Here is a 27,922-nt window from a genome sequence, read left to right on the forward strand (position 1 = left end):
TGGGTTCCTACTTCCAGCTGTCAGGTTTTACAAGTGGTGTGCTTAGGAAGTTCCTGACTGCACGTTATGCCAGCAGTCAGACTTGAGTCAGGCAGCTGTAGGAGGCCTTAAAGATGTTTTGGAGGACCTTGGAGAAAGTGTCTCTGATGGCATCAAAACCTTCTATTTTTGTCCATGTGCAGGTTAATTGATTTACAGCATTGCTTTGGCAGTGTTTGCTGCAGTGTACTGGTGCCTGTCTGGCAGAAATGGTGCTGGTTTCATTGAGGGTGGTTGTCACTGAAGCCTGGTGTCACTTCTATCCAAGTCTTCCTTTTATCCTGGAAACTGTAGAAGGCCTTCTGAGAAAAGCAGGGGCTAGAGCATGGTTTATTTTATTTACTTTAGAGCAGGTCTGAGTTTGCAGGAGCTCAGAGGAGTTGTGCATACTGGAGTATAACACCCAGATATTGAGAGTGTGATTTCATTCCTTTTCCAAAGTCTTATACATCTTCTTTGATCTTTTGTAGTTTAATTCCTGATACAATTTTTAGTCTTGTTGCCACTTGCATGTAATGATTTAATGCTCTTTTATGCAGGTTAAGATGAGTCAGAAAAAGGAAACTACATTGTCAATTCTGTTCACACCATTCAAGTAAGTGTCTGTAAAAACTATGTATATTTTACCTGATTGTTTGTCTTACCACTTGCTTTGGTATTTCAGTGAGCTGCAACAACTCATTCAGTCTCTTAAGTCTTTTTTAGATGGAAGTGTTTATCTGCCTATGAAACTTTGCACTAGAACTCTATGTAATTACCTGCTTCTTCTCACCAGAACTTTAGGATGTAATTGGGATGATCCTGTCTGCATTTCCTTTGAATTTTCTTTTTCTCTGCTGAAGCAGAAGTAGACTGGCTTAGACATGCCAAATGGATTTTTACTTTTCCTGTGATGGACTGACCCATTTTAAAATCTATTCCTTACATTTTATTTTCCATTAAGGGTTATTTGTCTAGGCTTTTTTTGACACTATATATTGCACTGATTTTTTTTCTTGCTATACTTTGGGCATTTTTTCAGCATACTTTGGGAGATGCAAGTCCCTATAGGGTCAGGAAGTGCCATCTGTTAATTTATATATATGTCTAAAAGTTGAACTAAGAATTATTTTTTCTGTGATTTAAATGCCAATGAAGAATAAATAAAATACATTGCATCCAGAAAAGAGGCTTACAATGTTTAGCATTTGTGTTGCCTAGTCTTAGTGTTTTCAGGGCTGTTGAAGGAGTCTTTGTAGTGGTTTGTGTATCTGGGAACTCTGCTCTAGTGTATTGAACAGTTACTGCTCCCCTCACCCTTCTGTCTTATCTAATTAAAGCTTCTTTTTCCTTTTCCTTTCTTCTGTAGAGGTTTTTAAAAGCTTTGCCATGGGTGGATGTGATAGTGTTCAGTTCTGCTCGCATTTGGTGGAGTGCTCCAAAAATGCCTTGTCACCAAGAGCAGCTGTTTTCCTTTGGGAACTAGAGCACTGTTAATTAAGATATTTAAATCATAGCAGCAGTAAAACATACTTGAGTCGCTTCCTGTGAAGTATGTTTATTGTTAAAGATGATTGCTGTCTGTCTGAACAGGCAATTGCTGTGTTATTTTGTACCTCTAGCTCCTTCAAAGGGAAAGGTTCAAGACAGTCTGTGAGACAAAAGTCAAGTTAATCCTGGGAACATAATGAATCCTTTAGAACAAATTCTGAATAACAATGACAGCTGCATTATCAAAGAATTTACTGATCTATGTGAAATAAAATGCCCATATGGAAAGGATGGATGGTTCTCTCTGATAAATGACTATTAGTTTGATTTTGCAGCTCTTTCAATTTTACCTTTCCTTGAGAAATAAGACTGAGTCTATACAATAAGATGTGCTTTTATTAATGCTATAGATCTTTAAAGGATCTAAATATTACCAATTGCTTTATGGATTGCTTTTTTATGCTATGTTGGATTGATTTAAGTGGAAATGCCAGAGACATTTATCACTTTGAAAATGCAGCTAAAATTTGGTATAAATATATTGTTACTTTGGTATGGTCCACTGCAAAAATAAGTTTATTTTCTTTAGATACTCTACAATTTTTTCTGAATCAAAATTTGGATTAATAGTTGTTCCAGGAAATGTTTTGATTTGAGACCAAAATAATTCCTTGGATGTGTGAGTGTCATGGCTGGAGTGATGCGCCTCACTCATCAGAGAGAAGTGATTACTATTTCACAGTGTTTGATAGGAAATGCCACAGCAGTTAGCAAGATTTAGTGTCAAGGTACACTTGATTATTTACTGCATAGAGGATGGGTCAGAAAAAGCTGTCATGGAGATCCTCCTGTTGAGTTGTGAGATGCAGAGAAGACCTCCTTAGAGTCTAACCTCCTTCTCAGAAGGAGTTTAGATGCAGCTGGGTCTAGAATTAGTTCCAGACTTGGTCAGTGGTTTTGAGGGAGGCAGGAATCCACTACCACAGTGAAATGCCTTACAGGAATTTTGTGGGGGTGAAGACTTTCTTTGTTGCTTCAGGATGATGCTGTTTATTCATGCTTGGAAAGCAGAAAAAGACTCACCATGGATGGTCACACACTAATGTAAATACTCACCCACAGTGTGCTGGGAGTAGTTTGGCCACATTCTGATTAGTCTTCACAGCTCTCCTTGACTTTGAAAACTTGGCTCATGTCTGGAAAGCTGCCAAGGGATCTTGTCTAACCTCTTACTAATAGTTGGGATGAAGTGGTTGAACACAAACTTACTTTTAAACACATGAGTAACTTCCTAGTGCTCCAGCTTGCAGGAACTAAAGGGAGAGTGAAGGTAGTTTTAGGCATGACCTGTCTATAGATCCGTCCCTCCTTTCACATGCAGATGACTGAATGTGTGTGCAATGAACACAAGCCTGAACTGCAGCTGCAGATACATGATCTGATGCATTAGTATGAGGCAAACCACATCAGATAATCACACAAATTATGCTTGAATCTGAATGAGATAGAGAGGGAAAGGCATCCATCCCCTTCTGCTGTCTTTGTTGAGACACTTTTTTGGTGGTAGATAGAGGGTGTAGAAGGGTATGATTGCTTTTTCAGGTGAAGTTAAAAATGCTAAGGTGGGGACGCCTACCTCCTGTCCAGAGCAAGTGAAATCCTGGTGTGCTGTGCTATGTTTCAGAGTCATTGGTATTTGTAGGGAGGTTGTGTTTCTGCAGAGCTGTATGCTATTGGGAGTTGTCAGCCCAGGTTTAGTGTCAGGTTTGACCCCTGATCTGTATTAACCTATGGTTGGCCTTACCTGCTGCTGCAGCTGAGCACAGTTCTGTGCTGTGTCTGCTCCTACTGTCCTTTCATTCAGACACAAATAACTCCTTCCACCTCTGTTCATTTTCAGTTGTTGTACAAAGGAGTTATACTCATTTTTAATCCTTCTGGTGCCTGAAATATGTAACTTGAAGCTCAGAAAGTGTATGCTCCAACATAAAATTCTTTTTTCCTTCGTAGTTTATTGGAAGTTAGTGAAGGGTTATTCATGTCTGAAGTGCTTTGGAATCATGAAGTTACATAGAAAATTTTCAATTTTATTTTGTTTGTGAGTATTACAGATTTTGTGTTATTTCAGCAACTCGGTGACCTGAAAATCAACAAAGATATCTCTAAGAACTGAATTTCTTAAATTATTTAAAGATCTAGTTGAATAAAGTATAATAGAAAATGTAGATATGAACTCCAGAAGAAATCTGAGTTTAGAATTTCAGATTGAGACATTCTGGTTTTAGAGGTGCAATTAATAATGAATATGTAGTTTACAGAGCAGGAGAGAGGGGAGGATATATTCACAAACAATGTGTTTTGTAGAAATTGCAACTTAACAGAAACTTAACCTGGACTTAATTTTTTCAGTCAGAAATAGCATTAAAATGTTTGTTTTGACATTCTGAAGGAGAAATCCTGTTTTCTAGTTTGATTTTCAGGTGTTTTATTACTGAGTGAGTAGAAAACTGTTCATGACCTTCAGCTGCAATGACTCAAAAACCAGTGTTTGAGTTGTATGTTGAATATATTGCACCAGAAGCATAAAGCTATTATACACATATATATTTGTGGCTAAAATAAGCCTGTTTTCAAAGTGTTAGCAACAGAGGAAGAATATTGAATTGATATAAAGCTTCTCATTTCCACAGGGAATCTCATCCCTAGCAGAAGTGTGGCTGGCACAGTGGACAGGAAATGAAGGAGGCCAGTAGATATGTGCCCTTTCCTACTTGCATCTAAATTGCATTTCTCTCTGAAATCCATCTGTCAGGTGTATAATGATGAGAAGGAGGATGGTGCTGATCATTGTGTTATGTGATAGAAACTTCAATAGTATCTACTTGACCAGACTCGAGGTGGGTTAGAGTTTGAATAGCTCTATCTATTAATAAGGATGTGTCTGGCTGCCATTTTTGCTTTATCAAAGTGCCTTCATCAAGGAACAAATCTGGGTAAAGTGTATCTTGAGGCTACTTGTGAAACTGTTGAGAATACATTTTGGAAACTCAGCTCCAAGTGTTTGATTCTGCAAGGCAAGGTGCAGTATCCCTTGCTGAGACTGAATACTTAACTGCAGTTCTAGTTGGATATATGAAAGAAGTTAGTATCTGAAATTTATTGCCTTCCCACTTCCTTTCTCTCCCTACCTTATTTTCCCAACTACAAAAGACATATTTTCAAAAACCATTTGCTTAGCAAAGTCAGAGGCTTTTCTCAGAATTCTGAGAAGAAAAGCACACTGCTTTGACCTTTATGTGTAAGAAAAGGAGGTGCCAAGGTACCAGATGCTTTGAAGGAAGTGAGAGGACAAATTTGAAGACTGCTGACAGAGGAAAACTGATGTCCAGGATAGTTCACTATCTTAGCTTTCTGACCATTTGATGCACCTTAGGGCAACTGCCAAGCTGGCACAGCTCAAAGACCAGTGTGCCAAGGGGCCAGATGCTACTGTTGCAAAATCATTCCCAAAGTTGGCATCTCTGGCCTGTGGAAGTAATCCTGCAAGAAGTATCAGAAGGACAGGGTGGTGTGCTGAGTAAATGGTGCATCACTGTTGCCCTAAAAGCTGCGTAACCAATTAGTGCAATTTTAGTGTCCCAACAGGTACAAGAGATTTAAGATAATTACATAAAAGCACAAGAGTCCTTTTGCATAGTGCTGGTGTATCCAATGCTTTCAGGGATGGCTGTGCTTCCAGCTGGTCAGGTTCTGGTCCCTCACACTAAGGTGGCAGGAGCAGTAGTTTAAGAACCACCATCTTCAGAAAAAAATCCAAGGGATGAACACCTAAACTATAATCAGTACTTGCTTACCACTAGCTCTGCTTTTTTTATTGAATGTCTTGAAGTTTTTATCAATAATGGTTGGGGGTTTTTTATCAGGAAATAGAACCTTGACTTTAAATAAGAAACTTGAGCTATCTTCTTATATATGAAAAATCCTGTACCACCTTATGCTGCATTTTTAAAGTAACCTAATTGTCTGAATACTACATATTAATCATACCAAATAATTACTTTTGTGTGCATAATCAAGTTATAACTTGCATATTTATGTAGACAGTCACTGCATTTTTAATGTGCAGTGTACATTTATTAAATAAAAATGTATTTTTCACCATATGAAAATGTAACTCTTCCTTTGCTCTATCCTCTAGTATGAATTGAGATATAACTCCCTTAAACATTTGTATGGACTTGGTGCAAGGAAGTATCAATCATGTAGAGGCTGTGTCTTTCCACATAATTGCCCATTATGTATTTTGTCAGTGATAGAAAAGAAAATAGAGTGTAGAGTGTCTTTGAAGATTACAGAAACTTCAAAAAACTGCCTTGTGCACAAATATCTCTCTTTTCTTCCTTTCTCTGATGACTGGAGATACAGTGCTATATTGTTCCCTCTGTCTGATGGCCTTTCAAAACTTAAATAATACATATTCCCACAAAATTGACATTTGGATCAAAGTGAAGCAGGTGATTTCTTTTCCACTATTGAGCAAGGCAGGGTCCTTAAGATGTCAGTACATCCTTTGGAACATACTATTTTTGTTTTGGTTAAATAAATTTTATTGAAATAACTGGTAATATGTAAGGTATTTGTGATGTATGTGATAATGCTTGCAAGAGCAAACATTTAGCTTTGAATGCCAAGAGGAAAGGGTGAAAATATTGCAGTAGGTAAGAATAGTCTAATAGTGATTATTCTTCCTGCATGTTTGTTGGAATGCTTTGTGTCTTCAGAGGACCTTTTATTTAGCAGAAGCACTAATTTAGCTGCAGAGATTTCAGCCCCTTCATCCTGTGGTCAAGAATGAAGGACCAGCAGCTTCTATCAATTCCAAGTGAACCCTGCAAAGGCAGGCAGCCTTTTCCTGTCTCTGCTTTGTCCCCATTGTGTTATCAGGTGTGAATCCAGGCATAAGGGATTGCTGGTAGAAGCTGGTCAGTGTGGGCACCTTTAGCCAGCTGGTGTTGGGAGGCAGACTGGCAGCCCTCTCCCCTTCACCCTTGGCTTTAAGGACATGTGTATATACATCAAAAAATAGAACTGCAGTGCTGTAGAGACAAAGTGCTCAAATGAAAATAATGGCTTTCTATTATTTTTTACAAAAAGCCCTCCTGTTTAAATAGTTAAGGTATTATCTCTTCAGGGAGAAATCAGTGCTTGTTCTTTGGCAAAAATGTCAGCTTCTCTCTCACTGAATGGGCCATGTCTGAAGCACACTGCTGCTCAGGGAGGATGCAATCCTCTCAGAAGGCAGACATCCTGCTGGTCTTGAGTTTCAGCAGTGCACTCTGGAGCTTTTAGTTTGTACATGAGAAGCTAACTGGCTTCTGCACAGGAGGACTCGATGTAATTGGATTTACTATCAAGTAGGAAGTAGGTAAGGTCTTAAGAAGGAGCTAAAAGGCTGGTATGTAAGATAAAATATCACAAGATTAATGTATATTTCTCTATTGCCTTGTATTATAAATCCTTTTGGCCTTTTCGTGGAACTTGTGAGGCTTTGTGCAATGAGGGTGAGGGAGGATTTCCAGCAGGTGGTAGGAGGGGATGGACAGAGAATGCTCTGCTCTGGGGTGTGAGGTGAGGGGCAGAATACAGGACTCTTTCTGGATCCCAGTAAGAAAAGCCCAATTACAAATAGCTTAATAAAGTAGCTGTTGTAATAATAGGAAATGAACAGAAGAAAACAGCAATTAAACCATACATCCCTTCAGATGCTGGGCACCCTATGTTGTGGAGCGTGGGATCAGTTTTCTGATGGCGCCACACAGATGCTGGCTGTGGAGGCATTCCCTTGTATTGCTCATTCAAGCTGCTATGTGATTTTCAATCAAGAAATCAACCCTGGTGATAATTTCTACTGTCAGACAGAAAGGAGGTTCACATGAGAACTTCTTGCAGCTCTTACATACATGAGGACAGGCAGGCAGTGTAATCCCTGTTACAGAGTGGGAATTGCCTGCAGGCTGCTCTGTTCCTCCCAGCTGACTGGGTCTGTCCCTTGGCCAAGGTATTTGGGCACCACATGCCTGGGCCTGCATAGGGTATGTGGATCAGTGACTCCTTGATGTGCAATGGGTCTCCTGGTTAGGATCAGTATGGGTGGTCTCCCAGACATGTTTTGGTGGCCATGGGGCCCTGCTGGTAGGTACTTGGCACAGCACAAGCTGCCTGCTCTGGATGCAGCTGGTTCAAAAATGGTTGCTATGGTTTAGGATGGGCATGTAGGATTGTGGAGCAGAAGAGGAGCTGAGGTGTAACACTATATAGCCACAACACTGCAGATACCTAGATCCAGCTCATTTTCATAAATCATACATAAGTCCTTGACATAAATCGTCATGTATCTTGCAGAGGTGAGGACTCACTTGCAGCATTGGCAGGGTGTTGTTATGGACAGTCAGCACATATCCCTCCTCTGTAGTACTAAAATAGAAGGGACTTTAAAAATGGTGCCTTTCTTTTCCTTCAAGGATCTTCCACCTTCCCTGAAAAGCAGTTTCCCTTTCCAAGGCTGCGGCATCATTTCCTGCTATGGCTTTCTGGACAAACCCCCTGCCCCTGGAAGATCCCTGCATCCACCTTCTCAGTTCTGCTTTAAGGGGACCAGAGGGACAGTTTTGGAGTGTGCTCTCCTCCCTTCTGGCCTCTGCTTCTCTGAAGCTCTTGCCATAGTAGTTTACATGCAAAATATGCTGTGTGCAGCCCAGTTACCTTAATTGCTTCTCTGTTCAGTGAATTGGCAGCTGGCAGTTTAGTTGTCAGCTCCTTTTTCTCTCATCTTTGTTATCTAAGGGATTTACATAAATATCCTAAGGCACTATGCTGTTGAATATGCTACATCAGGGATTCTGATTTGTGAATATTAAAGGCTATTTTAATTCCTGAGACTTGACAGTACAGGGTTAGAGCATTAGCAGTCAGACCATTTCCTGCGGCTTCACTGATGTCCCGCTGTCCTCTTCTGCATGTTTGTGAATCTGATGAATACAAAAGCATAGATGTACTGACAGGCTCCTGCAATGTGTCAGTAAATAGACTTTTTGCTACCTTTGGCCTGTGGAAGTGTGTGTGCCCTTCTTTCATTTCCTTATGCTTTAAAGAACAAAACCTCGGAACTTAAAAACTGGAGCCTCTTATTGACTCCTCTTATTGACTTTCTCATCCTTTTCTTCCTTTTGGAGTGCTAGCAGTGCTTTTTAATGCTTCTTAAAAGAAAAGGATAACTGAGTTGCAAAAATAACTTACTACAAGCCTATAACTAGACTACCTGACTAAAAATTTAACACAGTAGTCAGAAAACCCGGAAATACAAAAACACACTTGAAATTTAGGCTCTCCAAAACTGAAAGTCCTGACAGTGGAACAGCAGGAAGAAAGGCATTACAAAGGCATTTCCCATTAAGCTGGGAAAGGGAATATTGTGGGTTCTGGGCTTTATGAAGCTCTAGTAAACCCTTTAGTGTAAGTTTATGTAGAGCACATTTTCTTTTAAAAAGCATAACTGTAGTATAGTAATACTATGGCTGTAATTTTTTAAATCTGTAATCAGCATGCATCTTCTAATTATCAAAATGATGGTTTTTAGGACTTGCCTCTTTTAGCAGCTTACCTGAAAATATTTTAGTAAACAAGTAAAATTAAGGCCATCTAAACAGATTAAGGATCACTGATTTACCCATCAAATTGTTTAGTCTTTGAAACTTCGCTCTTTGATCAGAACTAAAACGTATCCAAAGGATTGTCTCTTTATCTCCCTATGTGCTTTCAGTCTGTCTTTGGCAGATACTATAAAACAGTTCTTTTTTTCCAAAAAGGCACATCTGAAGAACTGGAATTGAATGCATTTTGAAAATGGGAAAAAAATTGGCTTCTGGCCATTAAAATTCATGTAAATAGGTAATTTGGTGAGGTCCATAGAATTGTAATAGCTTTCTTTTTCCTGATCATTGCCCCAGGTAACATCACGTACTCTGTATTGCACAGCAAGTTCAACAGAAAGGAAATATCATGGTTCCAGACTTTGATTTATGAAACATTTATTTGGTCAATTTTTTTCACATTTTGTTGAATGAACTTAAGTGTTTGCATCATTTGCCATTCATTGTCTTTGTGATTGTTCTTTGTTGTTAATGAAGTGGGAGAGTTTTCTCTTATGCATTTTATTCTGCTCCTACAAGACTGTGCACAGTACTTTGAAAAGTAAACAGGAAGCAAGAAACAGGGGAATTACAAAGTTGGGTTCATTTGAGATTGCACTGTCACCACCATAAAGTCTCTGCACTCACGGGTTGCCAACTGGAGTGAATTTGTTGTAGAACAGAAATAGATGTGCAGTCATGTTTCTGTCACATTAACAGTGTTGAGTGCAGACAGATCTGTGTCTCTACTCTGCCATTACCCACCTGATGCTTTCTCAGGTACCGTCCTGTTGAGCACTGGAAGTGCTTGAAGGCAGCTCTCATGGAGGATTGCATTTTTGAAGCCTGTTGTTGCACTGGCTCAGTTGCTTTTGAATAGCAGCCCTGCAAAAGCATCAGGCCAGTCTTACATCTGCATTTTCAAGATGGCATTTTGCCAGCAGTGGATCAAATTATTGCTTTGTGGATCAAAGCCAAAATAGTGGGTCCTGTAAGTACTATTTCAGCTGCTTGCAGGGCTGCTGGAGTGGAAGCCATCTCTGCTCTGCAGTATGGTCCTCTCAGGGAGTGGTGTGTGGCAACACGGTTTGAATTTACTCAGCTGATTGTGTTGCTGGCAGTTTTCTCCCATGGGGAGAGAGCAGAGAGGCCCTGGCACCTGCCCCATGCAGTGTCTGGATGGCAGAGGCCTTGATGCTCTGCAGGGTGGGTGGTGCCCAACTTTATCCTGGCTGATTTATTTCAGGTACCAGGGATGATCTTTCTGGAGAAGAGGACAAGAAGCTGTAATTATTCAGCATTTTGGCAGATGTTGCTAGAGTTGTTTGGACAGTGTCAGTCTGACTCTTTTGCTGCTAGCAATTCTGGAGTTAGGAATTTCATAGCAAAGCATGTGAGAAGCTCTGCTTTATGTGGTGTTCAAAAGAAGGTCACCTATACAAAATCCTGTAATTCTATATTCAAATGGCCTTGATCAATCATGGGGTAGTCACAGGGGTCTAGGGATGTGTGTTCATGTCCTTCAGCTTTTTAGTTTTGCATCAACAGGAGGAGCAGGTGCTTACCTCTCCATCTCCCAAATAGCCAAAATGAAAAAGTTTTAGAAGACTGCTGAACAGCTACTTCTGATTTGCTGCTGTATAAGGGTCATAGAAATGTGATCACTGTCTTTTGCAAATCTTGCACTCTCAAAGGGTTGTAGGATGTAAAGTATTTCCTTTTTTTCTGATGGAGAGAGTGAAAAGGCAGTGATGGAAGGGTGTAGATATGCATGAGCTGACATAGGTGCATGGGGTTTGTGAGTGTGTGTAGGTAAGCAGCTGAAATGAATTTGTTTTCATCTGACAATGAGCTAGGCAAAGATCTTAGTCTTTCTCTTGTACATTTCATCTACAGGTCTGTGGTGCTTCCTTGACTTTCATTATTAAATCTGAATCATTATAAGTGTTCAACTAATACAGACATGAAGGGGTTACTTTTTATAGCAGAATTCTGGAAAATGTACTGTGCAATAAAATTACCATAAATCTTTACCCAAATAACCAGGCATAATAAAATTAACAAACTAGCGGTGCTGGATACAGATCTATTTGCAAGGCATCTCCTTCTGTTTCGAGAGGTTTTATTTCCTGATTTGTCTGCAGCATGCTACCTGTGCCATTGGGGATGGTAATTTCTGTAGTGTGATGATAAACAAGACTCATTGGCCAAAGAGAGATCCCTTTGACATTGCTATGGTGAATGTACTTCATCAGAGTCTTGTTGTGAATTGCTGTCAAATAGCTTAGCTTATGTGAAGCATGAATGATGTGCTGGAAAGATTAATTTTGTCAGGTATACCTATGACAAGGGTAACTAACATCTCAGAAGGGAGAGTTTACAAGCACTTGCATGATTAGCCCAATCATCTTGTTTCATAATTAATTACGTTTATTCATGGATGAAGCTGTGATTTCTCTCTGGAACCAGGAAGTTAATCTCTGATAGCCATAATGAAAAATAAAATGATTCTTCCAGAACCACCATCATTTTCTGTCAAGAATGTAATCTTAAGTCTTTAGAATCCTGATAGTATTGTGAATGCGTGTTTGTTTATAATCTATGTGATCATGGAATTCTTGTTTTTTCTTTCAAGTTAAACCACTGAGTACTACCCTTTTCAGTGCATGTGTTTTGCAATACTTTTAAGAAAAGGAGGACAGAGTTGAGTCTACTGCTAAATTCTCTTTGTGTGTGCCTCTTAATAGGACAGGTATTTTTGTGTTATGGAAAAAGTCCTCAGATTTTACTAGGCAAGACTATTCATCTTGAATTTGTTAGAATTGGATTTTGATGGTGGATAGCTGGCAAGAGCATATACACATACACCCTAGTTTTCCTTCTAGAATTGAGAATATTTCTAATAATGATCAGTAAATTCACTTCATTGCTATTAATATTAATTGCATGGATATGTTTATTAAGTGACCTTGAGAATACATTGACATTTGCTAGTGCCTCTGGGATGCTCTGCAACAGGGAAAAGTTCTGATCAGTTTATTATTTCCTAACACTGTCTTCTGCTGGAGACCTTTAAAATAGTTTAAGTTAAAATCTAATGCTACACACAGTTCAGGCTTTAACTTCTCAGACTTAAATTTTCAGTGTGGTTTTGGTTTTTGGTAAGTCTTGTAGATTTTATAGAATCACCATTTCTAAAGTCCATGAGTTTTTTCATAGGCAACTTTCCACTTGTGTTAATGGCTCATGTTTGTCTCTTTATGCTTTCTGCTACATCTAGATTTCTTTTAAATCTCTCATCTACTTTGTCAGCTTCAGGAAGTGAATCAGTGTCCTCAATGGATGATAAATTGCTTATGGTGAACTATGCCCATTCTTGAATTGAGGAATTATCAGCATATTTGGTAACTTTTTTAGACTGTTATAAAATACAAACATTCTTTAATAACTTCTTTTCTTTTTTGTTTAATACAGAGATAAAAAATATCTTAAGATGATAATTCCTTGCATTTTCATAATAATATATGAATAGTCCTTAGTTTCTGGTGAATTCATAAATTTTACAAAAGCAATTGTTAGACAATTGTAAATTCAGCCTCTTGAAAATTATGTATATGGAAGAAAGGTAATATGTGTGTCATGATGTTAGCTATTGAAAATTAACATTGCACCTGCCAAAGGTAACCCAATTTGACAAAATAATTGCTTTCAGTGTTTGGCTTAGTCAAAATTTTACTGTTTGAAAACCCTGTTTATTCTGTTACACCATCCATGTACAGAGATCCTAGGTGCTGTCCTCTTAGAAGGAATAGGTGAAGACTATTGTTCATTAATAATATAAGGATTCAGTGAGAATAAAAAGATAATAAGTGGGTTATAGCTAAATGACTAAAGATATGAAGTAAAATATGATTTTGGCTTGGAAGAAATTTGCATTGAATTTGACAAGGATAGAATTTGCAGATAACAGTGTGTGTAAAACAATAAAAATGAGCCAGGGAACATAGGAACAACTTGAATGTGTTAAAGTTTCTGAATATTTATTCCATATTTTTAAAAAATTCTTACCTAAAAGCTAAGGTATCTCTTATTTTTTTCCTCCCCCTATTTTTTTCCTCTCCTACTATTCCTCCTCCTATTATTACACATGGTGAAATTCCCATCTTGAGTGGATGTTTTGCTCCCTTTCCCCTACCAAACAACTTAGCAAAATCTGAAAGCCACAGATTTCCTTGAGGCAGGGCTTGGGGTCTGGTTTGCCTCCTTTAGGAACTGTTTCTGATTGTAGCCCTCAGCCTGTGGAGGTGTAAGGTTGGCTTCCATAGAGACGTATCATGAAGGTGCAGAAACAACCAACATTCACTTTGCTATTTTTCAAGTCTGGTTTCTAAAATCCTCTGTTTTCCCATCAAAGTTAAGGTGATCAAACTCTTACCATGACCTTGTGATTATCTTTTTATCCCTTTTTCCTTTTCAATGGGACCTCTTTCTTCCTACTTGTTTATACATACCACCCTTCAATTCTTTTCTAGATTGAAGAGATAAACATTTTCTTAATACAGGTACTACTCTACAGGTAATACTCTTCTCAAAAGTGAGATTAATTGCTGTTCCAATTATTCAGTGTTTTGGAAGATTCGTGCATGATACTGCTCTGCTCTGAACTTAATGAAATAGCATCAAAATATACCAGGATGTTACTACTACTAAAATTCAGGTTGTTCAGGCACAGAATACTTGCAATGTATTTCATGGCTCAAAGGATGGTGTGTATGTATTGCTTATGTATCTGTTAAGTGCTGTATCAGCCTGTAGACTGGGTTGAAGGCAAAAGTGATTCATGGCTGTTTGGGAGCTGCAGGAATGAGCATTTCCATGCAGCAGCTGCTTGAAATCAAGACTTGCCCCTGTGGTTCAGCTGAGTGACCACATGGGCAGCTGCTGATGATTTAAATGGTGGGAGTGACCTGATTTGGTACTGCCTGAAACATGAGGTTGGTGGTTGTGAATGAGGCATGGGAAGGAGCAGGAGGCAGGCAGGCAAGCAACTGGGCCATCTTGTGCCATGGATGTTGAGAGCTGGTGCTGTGCCACTGCCATGTGTGAAGGAACCTGCAGTATGAATTCCCTGGCTGTCAGAGAGCTGTGGCCCATGGTGGTTTGCTGTGGTGCCAAGAACGACAGGGACTGTGTTATGGCTTATAACTTATCCATATAACTTATGTGCCTTGTAACTTATCCGGGGTAAGTCTGGGATTCTCAGGCCTGCTGCTGTCCCTAAATGTGGAAAGAAAATGGTACAGGAGAAACAGCTCCTTCTGCCTTCATTGGGTGGAGTTTGGTCGACTGGCTTTTTTGTCCTGGTTGCTGCTTTCTGTAAGGGAAGAATGGTAGCAATTGTTTTGGTTGATGATGAGATTCATTAAAATCAAAGAGATTTTTGTCACTGACCTCAGTGTAGCCAGGTAACTGTGTTATCCCCTGCTCTGGGGATTCGGCTAATAGTTCCTTGAGTAACAGGGGACACAGTCATACTCTTCAAAGAGAAGCTTGTTAGGTATTGTCCACTGTTAACGTGGAACATGAGCAAATCACTCAAAGTGCTGTCTTATCAACTGCTTACAGCCATATTCAAATCAATTAAATTGCTTAATTTTTCTATGTGCCATGCTTCCTGTCCAGAGCAATGGTCAATAATAATGCACAAGGGAAATAGTTCTCAGCAGTATTAGATGGGATCAGCTACATAAAAGTAATGTCTATTAATGCAGCAATTTTGAGATAAGTTAAAAAACAGCTGTGTTGACACATGTGAAGATGAATGCAGAGGAATAGATTAGTCTCAATTACCTAATTGCTTCTAATGACGTTCAGAATATATTGGTTTCATTACAGAATAATTATTTTAATTGCAAAGTTAATTTTTTCTGTTCATGAAAAGGAGAAATGTTAATATCTCTTTATATTGTTGTACAGACCACTTTCTGCTTCTGAACAGATCAACTATTTAAAAAAAATAAGACTATATATTGAGCAGCAGAAGTACGATGAAGCGGTAAGTCTGGTTTTGCTATATGTAAATATTTTTTTCTTTAAATTGAAATTAACTGAGAAATAAAATGTTTGTCATCCTTATGATACACATTTCATTAACTCAAAACCCCACTGTTAGTCTTCAAAATTTTACAATTTGATACCAATTCTAATAAGTAATACTGCCTTGCTGTATTTTTTCTCATACTTCTTAAACTGTTTGTTACTATTTCATAGTATAATGACACACAGTGTGTGTTTTTATTTTCCACCCTAGAAAAGGGTAAATTGAGAGATAAACTGAGGAATCTAGTTCATGTTTGCACTACTTAGACTGCTAGTTTCATGGAAAAAAGTCTGGTATCTTGCTCCATCATAGATCCTGCTTTACCTAATCTTTTTTTTTTTTTACCTGAACCAGCTGTGCTTGGTTTTACTTTCACATTTCAGTGTGTCAGACTGGCAGCCATACATAGAATTATGCTTCTCAGTTCTAGTATTACTTCCCTAAGCATTTGCCAACACTCACTGTATGGTGGGGTACTTGATGGGTGCAGTTCACCAATGCTTGTATTCTGATGTTTGCAGAAAGAATTTGTAGAGTTAAATGATACCAAGAAGTCTTCCATTTTAACAGATGTGGTTTGGTCATTGACTTCTGTGTTAAAAAGCGTGAAAATATTGAACATATAAGATTATATTTAACCTGCCAAGCGCAAGGAAGACTTCCATTGTGTGCTGGGGTTCGGTTCTTTTTTCCTAATATGATTCTTAGGGTAATTTATTACTATTTTATGCATAGGACAGCTAAATCTATTTTATGCCTTTTTACTTGCTTTGTAAATTGGAAACCATTCAGCTTAAATAAATTGATCTATTTTGCTGTAGGAAAAAGTTTTCTTTTTGGTTTTTTAGTACTTAGTTGTCACATTTACTGATAGCAGACATTTTATACATTTCAGGAGTAGAACTTGTGATTTTCTATTGTTGCTTATATGTAAATTTTACTTTTTGTTTATTTGAGTGCTCCAGGTGTTCAAGTTCACTCTTGATCACTCACACATCAGACTTGTGCCTGTGCCTCTCAGCATCCTGTATTGCAATGCAGAAAAGGTTCTTCCATTCCCAGAACCTGGGGTTTGGATGATTGTTTGCCTGAACCTTGCAACTCCTTTGCATTGAAAATATGCACTCAGAATTGTATAGAATAGAAGAATTGTATAGAATAGATGTCTTTTGGGGTGAATTTGCCTACTGGCAGACTTGTGATTTCTTCAGTAGTTGCTGTACCTTTTCCTGAGTTTGTTTTTGTTGAATCCCAGTTGGACACCTGTATATATAAAAAAGCTTCATTGTGTATTCATTGTTCACTTTGTTACTGTACTCTTCCAAATTGCATGGATGAGCTTCCCATCTTTGGGTAAATCACAGCACAGCCAAATGGCATAGTGGGAAAACCCACGGTCTTTATTATGGTGTCTCCCCAGTGGAGGTACTGAGTGAGGGCACCTGTGATTAGACTGGGTACAACCCTTCTTGTTTCCAAATGATTTACATCCTGAGAGCTACAAGCAGCTGCTCTGTAAATGCATCCGGGACTCCACTTTAGTCTCTGAATTCACTGCTGGTTCTTGTGGTATCAGGTACTACTGAAGTAGAGGACATCAAAACCCAGGCAGGGAATACTTCAGGCTATGGAGAGTGACCATATTTCAGCTGCATCTATAATCCTCCCCCTGTGTAAATGTGCCTTCAGGAGCACATGACTGATTTTTTAAGGGGATAACTTACACTGGAGTATGTACAGTCAAATATTTGTGGGAAAACCAAATGGCATGCATGGTAGGAGGTGATGTTCAAGGTGTGCTGTCTGTGTGGCATTCACCTTCTAACCACTGTCATGGCCAGGGAGGATGGTGAAGGAGCCAGGTGATGGTTGATTTGATATCCAGCAGGAGTCCCAAGCAGTGTTGGTGCTGGCCAAAACACTACCTGAGCATGGAGAGGACACACGTGCCAGGAGTGGTAGAGCTGCTGCAGCTTCAGTTGCTGTCACTTAGGTTGATATGGGGAATGGGGAGCTCACACTCTTCTAATATGTTACTTGAATATTTTGTCTGCCTCCAGGTATCCCTGTGCAAAACCCTGATTAACCTTGCTTTGGAAGGCTTGTCTTACTACCACACCTATGATAGATTATTCCTGGGTCTGAGCATTGCAGTGAGTTTTGTGGGCTGGACAACTTATGTGATTTTGGTCATTATCAAGGCCCATACAAATTTGACCAAGACTGTCCCAGCTAATAAAAAGGTAGGTTTGAAGCATTCCATTATTTTTTTCTATCAATTTTCAGTATTACATGTATGCTAAGTGACTGTGTGCAGGATAAATTGAATACCTTATACTTCCTTTGACTTAATGTGGAAACTGGCAAGCTGTTGAGTTTTCCAGCTGCTGTGATCCTCTGTGGTGTTGCTGTTAAGTCCAGTGATTAGGATCAGTATTCCTAAGATGTGTAAGTCTGCATGTGCTGCTTCAGTTTTTCTTCCTACAGCTGTCCATTTGAGATGCTAATGCAAGTGTGAGAAAACACAGTGATTTAAAACTATTAAAGGGTCTGTATTTAACTGGGTTTAGTTTTCCCAGGTTTCATTTTCAGTATTAACAGCACTCTGTTGTAATGATAATTGTTTGGAAGACTACAGATTTCAGGCTTCCAGTTTCATTGATGTTTCTTCACTGTAAGGACAGAAAAAAACCCAGCATGTAAATAATTTTATTCCTTCCCTCTTTGGTAATTTTACATCTGTTCTCAGAAAACTGTGCAGTCCAATCATGGCATTTTTAAAATGTGTAGCCTGTTTTGATAGCAGGTGAACTTTGGTTTCACAAAATAGTGTGCTCACTTGCTTTTTGTGATTTGCAAGTGTGCAGAAGACATTAAAGATGAAGGAAGCTCTTTTTGACTAGATTATTATGGTTTGATTTTTCACAAAGTATAAAATCCTAAGAATTTATTTTCAGTCATTCATCAGGAAAAGAGAGACCTCAAAAAGGCAAAAAGCTAGCATTTCACTAGAGACGGGTTAAAGCATTTGTGGGGAGGGGAAATTCTCCCAAACCTCAAGAGTTTGTTTCAGAATAAAAAGAATTGTTTTATTTTGTAATGGAGGTGAGAGTTAGCACTCATTTAACATCTTTACTGCCTTCAATATGTTAGTCTGAGAAAATTCCTATCATGTTATCTTGAGGTTTTTACTACTGGCTGAAATAAGATAGTCTTGACCTTTAGTGAAAATGCTCAAACAAAATTAAAGTGGAAAATATTCATAAGTGCTGTACTGCATGATTTAGTTGTTCTTTCATCAAATAACTGAGAGGAAATAATCCAGAATGCATGTTATGTTAAATACAAACAAAATAATTGCAATAAGTAGGCTGAATATCAGGCATATTAATAACTACATTACAGAAAAATTTGCATTCTTAGTTGACATAGATTTTCATTTCATATATTGATTTTACTTGTTGAAGACAAATTTAATGGTAGTGACACTGGCAGGAAAAAAAAGATATCTTAGTTCTTTGTCTATAGAATTTATTTTTCTTCAGTTTTCATGAGCCTCTTTTCTGTAGGAACCTTTTTTAGTGCTCCTAAATACTTAGAGAATCACAATGTGAGGCTAATGCTTCATATAGGGAAGTTATTTGGTTTATAGCTTATATCGAAGCAACTTAAAGAAATTTGCTTAGAGACTAATCTACCATCAACAAATAGTCTCCTGCAAAGCACACCCTTATAAAATCAAGAAGCTTCTGAGTAATAAAACTGCACATCCTGTATATATCATCTTTAAAAGTTTTTGGCTTCTTATGCTGTGTATGAAAAAACATCTTCTTTTTTCTTTTGGTGTAGAATGTTGTTTTGCCTAGCAAGAAGTGTAACCTTTAAATTTATTTTAAATATTCACAGAATTGCAAATCTCATTTCCACTTTCAATGCATGACTGACTATATTGGGCTCTATAGTATTTGTGTCACTATATGGAATAAAATGTTGATTGTGTGTGTTTACTCATTCAGTGATAAATTATACTGTGTGCATGTCTATATATGCATATTCATTCTGCCTGTATGTCAGCAAATGTAAAATTTAAAACTAATAAAGCAAAATTGCTCTAGGTCAGCTTTCTATATGATGTATCTTTTCTTAGGCTAATGGTATATCTTAGCAAAAGTTCTATTTTAAAAATAATTTAGAACTTGCATTTGCTGTCATTTTAGATCAAGGCAGTTGTACATCAGTTACAGGGAGGGGGAGTCAGAAAAGATGTTAATCCATCTAGGTGAACTGTGAGCTGATTGTCTCTTCTCAGCATATTTAACACAGTTGTGAATCTGTCTACCTAACTCTTTCAATAAAACTAGTATTTGTGCAGAAGAAAGCAGTGTCTGTCATTACCTACACTAAAGCTGCCTTTGCTATGTCCAGTTATAATACAAAAAAAATTGTTTATTTAAAACTTGTAGATAACCTTCCCTTACCAGTAATTCTTCTGATATTTGAATGTCCCTGAATAAGGAAGAATAGTTCAATGGCCAGATAAAAGGCAGATGCAGAGTGACTGCTTAATGCTTCTCTTTGTACAAACAAGGGATTTCTGCTGATGATTAAGGACTGGCTTGCCTATCTAAGATAACCCATTTAGAAATGTTCCTTCTCTCTTTGATGTTTCCCTTTAAGAGTGTTCTCAGTCTGAGAATGTGTTTCTTTAAGTACATAATGTTCCAATCTGGTATCTGATTTTTTTCTAAGAAAAGCCCAAAGCAGTACCTGTACGTTAAGATGAAATATCATAAGAATTGTAGCTATGCTACCTTTTAGGGCCATGCAGCACCAGTCCTCTGTGGGTTCTTTGAGGAAGGAAGTTTTTCCTGTGGAAGGCTGGTCACAAGCCTCCTTTTGTAGCTGTTCCTGTTCCTAGATGCTGAGTAGTAGTGGGTTTTTTTTCTGGTAGGAGTTAATGCTTAATATTTTAATTTAATTAGTTCTCTTACAAATGTCTCAAGCAGGAGGAGGAAATGTGCTGATGGAATTTTCATTAAATGCTTTGACTGTAAGGCTATGAACTTGATGGGTTATATTCCAACTCTGTTTCTAAAATCTAAATTTGAGATTTCTTTTTCCTAAACCCCTTAGCATCTCTGGCTTCAGATGGATTCCAAGTATCCATTGAACATAAATGATATTCCATGTATTGGGCTTTCAGATTGTAAAAGTATGTCTTTGCCTTGCAGATTTTACTCCAGGACCTTATGAATAGACACATTTAGAATTAGATCTTCAGATCCTACTGTTGTTTTTTTAATCTGGCTGACAACTTTGTCTAGAGTTGTGTAGAGACACATGACAGCTTGTGTGGCTGTGTTAAAATAGCATTTGTTTTACTGTGTAACTAACAAACGGAAAATAGAGTGTAGTTTAAAGCATTTTATTGCTGTTAAAAGAATGTTTGTCCATACGTTTGTATTTCAGAAATCTACTGTTCTCTTCTATGGTTTTGCCTCTGCGGGAATGATAATAACTTTTTTCCTGTTGATTCAAACATGTCCTTGGACATACTATATATACTGTCTCTTGCCAGTGCCAGTATGGTATGCAGTTGTGAAAGAGTAAGTAAAGAATGCAATTTTATTACTACTGTTTTATAAGACCACATCTGGACTTCCTTTTTGTAGAGAATAAAATTTTTTCCCATAAATTTGGGAGAAAACTTCATTAAGTGTTCCCTGAGACATTCCAAAGGACTCTGGTTTATATTTCAGTTGACATAATGAGTATTGTCCAAACTGACTGATACAGTTGCCAATTCTAGAAGATTTTCTATTAGCAAAAATAAATTAAGCTATTTCCATAAAAACATAACTTTAGTACTGTTGCAAAAGAGTGCTAAAATCTTTGCAAATACTTGTAGCAGCTGCCTTATTTTGCAAAATGATCCTTCAAAGTGTCAAGTCTGTGGAATGCCAGCTACTTTTGGAAAACACATGCTAGTCATGTTGATGAATGTGCTCCCATATTGAAATATATTTGTCTTGTTTGGGTCTCCTTTTACTCCAGGCCCAAAAATGCTTGTTATCCTCAGATTCCTTTTACTTTCTTGATCTACTGGCAATTTGTAGATACCAACTCAGTATTATTCAGAGAAAATGAGACCAACTGCAGTTAGATAATGAGCTGTCTCATAAAGCACAGGAAAAGCTAACAAGGAAGGTTTTTCTCTCTCTGAAGCTTCTGAACGTTTCATCAGTTATGACAGACATTAAGCACAACATAACCAAAAATATTCATATACTCAGAGTCAATTTGGGTAGTGAATAATCTGAAGCTTGTCCAAACACTGGCAAAGATGTGCCAAATATGGGAGGAAAAAAGCTGGAGGGTTTTATAGTAGATTTTCTATCAAGTAAAACTGGGCAGAAGGAGCATCTGGCCATCAACCATAGGGTCTAGGCAGGACCAGCAATACCTGTAACGTTTTTTGTGCTCTGACCCCATTCTTGCCCTGAAAAGGTAAGATCTATGCTATTTCTGTGTTTTTAAATGAATCTTATCTTGTTCTATCATTTTGAACAGAATTCCTGTCATTCAAGACCTTGCCACAAATGTTTTGTCGCTTCATATTGGTCAATCTGCAGGATTCCTTTTAGTTTGTATACTGGGAATTGAAATACTAGTAAGTATTTTATCCTTATATATCAACAGGGTATCTAATTTCTTGTATTCTTCCTCTTTGAGGAATTAACGTGTTTGATTTTCAGTCCTCTCTTGGATTTTTTTAATTAGGTCTTCAGCTTTTTCTACCGCTCTGCGCTTACTGTTGGCCTTCTTGTCTTTGCTGGCTGGCCAGTGATCACACAGCTGTGGATTCAAGCTAAGGTATTGCATTGCTTTGGTGAACAGCTGGATTGAATCTTAGGATGTTGGGAGTGCTTTGGAATGCTGCTTTAGATTCTTATTCAGTTATGCTCTTTTTCTGATCTCTGTCATAAACTGCATGAAGCAAAGCAAAGGAATTTAATATGATCTGGATAGATGTGTTATACAGCAGAAGTAATAAGAGTTGCTTAAGAGTTTTGAGGTATCTGTGGGTTAGCTATCAGTTTTCTGTTGTTGATGACTAAGAAATGCTTGACTCAATCATATGAAATGCACATCATTTATCAAACTGTTGCAGTGACTCTGCTGTTTACGTGTATGATTGGTGAAAGTGTCGCCCTTTAACTAATATGATCATTTATTAGAAAAAAATATTGAAGATAACGGAAAGGCAATTGTCAACTCATTATTGTCTGCAGTCAGCTGTGACACACTGTTCCTCAGAGGCAGCTTTCTGTATTGTTTTTCCTAGGAAAAAACCTCCACCTTCATGAGGTGGCATGATATTAAATTTAAGAGATGTTTCTTCTGTTCATTGCTTCCAACATCTCTTATTTCAGGGGATACCTAAAACCTAGGGTTCTGGGATGGAGAAAAGGAGTCAAATTGCTAAGTCTTAGTCTCCAAAAACTGCCAAGATGGAGGCTTGTATTTGTTTAATTTACAATTTTTTGTTCTAGTTGAATAATCAAGTAAGTTGTCTTAAAGCTGGATATGCACAGATGATGATTTGTGAATATGAATTTTACTTGAGCTTGAAAAATTTACATGATGCAGCTCTTAATGTTTTTAGTTATATAAAACACCTGGGATATGTTGGTTTTTTTCATCCTAGCAAAGAGTTTCAAGAACTACTTAGTTGCTTATGGTGGCTAAATCAAATGGCACATAGATGCAAAGACTGGATAATGTTACCATATTCTCTCTCAGTGCTGATTAATTAACTGCTGTATCCTTCCGAGATCTTAGTTTTATGCCTTCCTTCTACAAGGCCAGTTGTCAGAGTTCTAGTGCCTGCAATGTGTGAAGGCCACACTTTGAGAAAGTGCTTATAAGTGTAAACTTGGCTTTAATTATCATTGTCTTTGATAGGATTTTGACAGCTATATAAAAATTCTTTTCTGTATTAAATTGAAGTTCTGTAATACCGATGACCCCATGGTCTCTCTCTTTTTTTTTTAGCTAATTTTACTCCTTGGTGATGCAGGGTCTTTGCTTCTGGGAGGTGCTAGTAGCTTTTAGTAGTTTACTGAAGTATTTCTTTATGAGTAGACAATTGTCTGTCTACATGACCTCCTTCTTCTTCTAGACAAAAGCATTGATCTGGACTCTCCTGTGTGTGCTCCTGGCAATATTTCCATTAATGCCTGTTGTAGGAAGAGAACCAAACATTCCTCTGGTGTAAGAATCTCATCTTGTTCTTTAAATTTTTTATTCCCTCTTTGATTCGAAATTTAGGCTGCCTTTTGGTATTTGTGAGGAATTGCATTACTGAAAGCTGGCTGAGACAGGAGTTGAAAGTTAGAGTTTAAATAACATGATTATAGAGACCCCAGTTATTCACTAATGAGAATTTGTCTTTGAATAGCACTCTTTACCTAATGAGATATTCAGGGAAATAAAACAAACAGGGTAGGCAGAGCTCTCTTTTTCCTCTATGTTTCCTGTGTCTCTTTTTTTCCACTTCTGCTTCTCTATCCTGAGTCTTCTTTTCTGGTATTGCTTGTCTGATTTTCTACAGTTGTTGTTTTTTATTGTTTTTCTAGTACATCTTTATCTGTCCCTCTCCTCCTGTGAGCTACTCTTTGGTCATAGGAACATTCTCTCATATCTGGATGCAATCCAGGTGGTTGCCCTGAAGGGTTAGGCTTGTGGTCTCTTTGTAGTTACTGCAGAAAAAGTGAATTTACCCTGGGGTGCAATGCCTCAGCAGAGCCAGGATGCCTGGTCCTCAGTGAAATATGGGATTTGAGCAGTAATATGTGATTGTGGGTAGAATTATGAGCCTAGATATTTCCAAGATTATGGATGTTCGCCCTCAATATTTTCTACTGTGTTTTAAATCTATCTTTGAAAACCCTTAGTCTTATTCCTTGGGCACATTAGAAATATTCAGCACAGATTTGCTTTGACTGTGTTATAGCATCTCAGCTGTATATACATATATATGCATTTCTGCTGGTCCAAACTGAGGTTTCTCTATTCTTTAGAACATATGTGCACAGCTTAGAAATCAAAAGGGAATTAAATTACCTACAGATCTTCCTCTCTGACACTTCTTTATATTCACCTTGCCCAGGCTGTACTTTTTTCTGTTTATTCTTCTGATGAAACATTGTACCTCTGAAACACTGTGTTTGTCTGAAACTTTTCAAGGGAGTTTTGAAGCTGGAAAGGTTTGAAGCAGCAATTAAAAATATATGTGACACTTCAGGATGTTGCAGATAAGGTGATACTGGGGGAGAAGATACAAGAGGGAGAAATCAGAAAGCCAGTGAGAAATAGGTGTTTCTGTTCTTGGGCAGTAGTACTGTCAAGTCAGAGCCTTTCAGTACATTAATGAAACTTGTATGGTAGGAGCAGGGAGCTCCTGAGTCAGCTCAGTCATAAAAAGGAAACATGGGGATGAAAGCAGGGCTAGATAATCCAAGAGGAACCTGGAGACACTGAATATTCAGGATGGATTAGGAAACCCAAAACGCTCCTGGGGTTGAATCTGGTGTGGGATGTCAAGTGCAACAAGACAGTGTATGGTAGCAAAAGAAATATTTAATGATGTTTTCTGAGATTTTATTGTTCTTTTGTTTGTTTTTGCAGAATAGCAGCTGGTTTGCTGACCATCTTGATATCTTTCTTCTTGTTGACATCTCTTTGCAAAAGTGAAAATAAGTACAGAGATAATGAAAATCTGAAAGTATATTTTTATCAGGTCAGTTGTTACTTTTCAATAACTCTGAATGTTAGAAGGTTTTTATGTGCAAATTTTTACTTAGCTTCTAAGAATACATTTCTTCTACCAAGGCCACAATTTTCAAGAAAAAAAAAGATTGTTCCTAAGAGTTTTCTCCTTGGCTATTTCAAGAGGACCATGTGCACATATTTAAATATCATCATGCTGTGTTCCCAAAAGCCCATCGTGTGCATAATTATATTGCTTGATATATCAATGTGCATATAGATGTTGATGTTCTGCTTGGAGAGTTTGTCCTGCCTTTTGTCTGTGTCACTTCCAGTGACCTTTGCAGTAGTTGCATGTGCACACTAGGGCTTGCTGGTTTGAGGGGCTGACCTAGTTCTAGTTTCTGGCTGTAGAAGAACAATGTGAGACTGATAGTGAGCTGCTTTTCTGTTGGTTAAGTCTTCTTTCAGGTGAATTATATCTTTGTGAAAGAGGTAGGTTTTTTTCATGCTTGGAGCTAATTAAGTTCTAGAGAGCTTTAAGATTCTAATAATACCTTGCATGTCTGCTGTCCTCTTTTTTTTCTTTTTTCCCCCCTCAACCTATTACAAGATAATAGTTTTATTTCAGGTCCAGCTTTATCTGTTATGATTTAGTGTGTGCTGGAGTTTCTTGCTGAGCAAAGCAATGCATTCATTATATCAGTGATTTAGGTATGGAGCTCAGATGGTTGAAAGGAGGAAGGGAAAGACTAATGAATGCTTCAAGTGGCTTTAGCAGCTGAGCATGAATGCATGTCAAATATGGTGGTGATGTCTCTTTTTTCAGCCTACATGTAGAAAAGAGATGTCATTTCCTTTCCTAGGCATTTAAAACATAAATTTCCAGTATATACTTGGCAATGGATTCCTTGCTGGAATGCCTGAAAAAAGCTTATACTGGGTGTGGAAGTGAGAGAGCAGCCCGGTAGGTGGCTGGCCAACCTCAACTCACCACACAACTGCTGTAGCATCTCATGATGATGAAGAAACTGGTCCATAGTAAAAAAGTTATGCCTGACTATTCTTGAGCAAATGTAGAGAATCAGGAAATCCACTCACAGAGTGATACTTAATTAGAGGAAAATGTTCTGCCTGCTTATTCCTGAAGTAACATCTTCATTTTCCTCCCAACTTTTAAGAAGATCATAAAGTTCCTCAAATTGCCTCTTAATCAGAAGATATTTTACAAAAGTGACATCTAATTACTAGTCTCTATTAGACTTTTGTTTCAGTACCTTAATTGGGAATGGAAAATATAGGATCCACCATTCACATTTTGGGTAAGGAAAGGATTGGGAGGTGAGATTATTCAGATGTAGAGGGATAAAAGGACATTACAGAGGCATTCTAAGTGTTTCTAAATAAATATCTTGTTTTGAGGTTAGGTTACATTCAGTTGCTTCAAAAAGTACAGGAATGCAAAAGAAAATGCTTGTCAGAATACTGGTATTTCTAGTCAATGAAATTCCCTCATTCTACTTTTATATTTTCCTTTGAGTTGGACTTTTCAGTGGGAACAGGAAGGGGTAATCTTCAAAAATGCTCATTTTGAGATCCTGAATTTTGATTACAGCTCCCAGACAGTTTTAAAGGTGAGATGAATCCCCTAGTCAGGGAAAATTACCTATTTTTCTGTGACAAATGGTGATCAGGCCACTGGCATTCAAATAGATAAGCACACTCAATCAGATTCCTGCTCTGCATGTGACAAGGGATTTCTTAAAAGTAGTTTTTGCAGGTTCCCCATAAGTGGTGTTTGGAGGCAGTCATCAAAGGTTACGCCTATCTCTGATAACACTGTTACTTAATGTTTGGGGTCACTGATGAATTAAACCTAAGCCAACCTAAACACCATTTCATAGGTCTTGTCCAGTTTCTGCCATGCTACTGAGAACATGCTTTGTTCATTGGTTGATCATGTTGGACCAAGTTATTATTCCCAGGATGCTTGGCGTTCATGTGTGTCTGAGGTGGTCAGTTCATTAGTTTCCTCCTCTCAATTAGAATTATAGAATAATTTTGGTTGGAAAAGATCTGTGAGATCAAGTCCAGCCATTAACCTAACACTGCCAAGATCACCACTAAACCGTGTTCCTAAGTGCAACATCTGCATACCATGTCATTCTGGTGGAACCAGGGCACAGGAAGGGTGTTTTCAACCAGCCTTGTGCCAGCTGATGATGCTGGTTCTCCTGCCGTTCTCCCTATGGGTCCTTATGATGTGTGATGCTTAGGAGAGCTCCGAGCCAGAGCAGCTGGCAGTGTTGGGACTGCAGGTGTCACCCTTGGTTTCTTCTTTGTAGCTGTATGACCTGCAGGTATGGGTATCTGAGACCTGCTCTTAGGTTGTTCAGGAATTATCTCTGAACATCAGAGAGGGTTGTGAAGGATGAAGGGAGACAGATTCTTATCTTAGCTCAGTTTGCCTCTCCAAGTTACTTCTGCTCAGTTCCACAGTCCTGGAGGTGTTGGTGAAAGCCAAGACCAGTTTGAACATTACTTAAAATGTGAACACAGATTCTCAAAAGCACCTGCTGAGCCCTTCCCTGGACACTGGCATAGATTTAGCAGCAGTTCTTTGTGCTTATTAATGTTCACAGGCCATCACAAGTCTTCCAAGGCACAGGATATATTACGGAGGGTGACACAAAGACAGTGCAAAGTGACTTCACCAGTGTCTAGGGGCTATCGGAGGAATTACCAGAGCTCATGACACCAAACAGAACTTGATAAGATATGTCAAAGGGCCTGAATACAGCAAAAGTGTCCAAAATAAACATCAGAGGTCTAAAATTCTCTGAGCTTTTGGATG

The 27,922-nt window shown here is 38.2% G+C and overlaps 1 protein-coding gene across 4 annotated transcripts in view; it reads left to right on the top strand.

Annotated features, from left to right (window-relative positions):
* Positions 1–27,922, top strand: part of PIGN (phosphatidylinositol glycan anchor biosynthesis class N) — a 116,918-nt gene that overhangs the window by 46,226 nt on the left and 42,770 nt on the right. For all 4 annotated transcript variants that reach the window (XR_011683558.1, XM_071453503.1, XM_071453515.1 and 1 more), the window contains 8 exons: positions 579–634; positions 15,174–15,252; positions 17,358–17,540; positions 20,767–20,903; positions 21,868–21,967; positions 22,078–22,170; positions 23,480–23,571; positions 24,988–25,099. Coding sequence is in view for 3 of the 4 variants with exons in the window: in XM_071453503.1 (XP_071309604.1) it covers positions 579–634; positions 15,174–15,252; positions 17,358–17,540; positions 20,767–20,903; positions 21,868–21,967; positions 22,078–22,170; positions 23,480–23,571; positions 24,988–25,099 (852 nt within the window). In the remaining variant the exon portion in view is untranslated. The remainder of the gene's footprint in view (positions 1–578; positions 635–15,173; positions 15,253–17,357; positions 17,541–20,766; positions 20,904–21,867; positions 21,968–22,077; positions 22,171–23,479; positions 23,572–24,987; positions 25,100–27,922) is intronic.

Source organism: Agelaius tricolor, unplaced genomic scaffold (assembly GCF_023055355.1).
Source record: "Agelaius tricolor isolate 1412-34295 unplaced genomic scaffold, bAgeTri1.0.p SCAF_2, whole genome shotgun sequence".
Lineage (NCBI taxonomy): Eukaryota > Metazoa > Chordata > Aves > Passeriformes > Icteridae > Agelaius > Agelaius tricolor.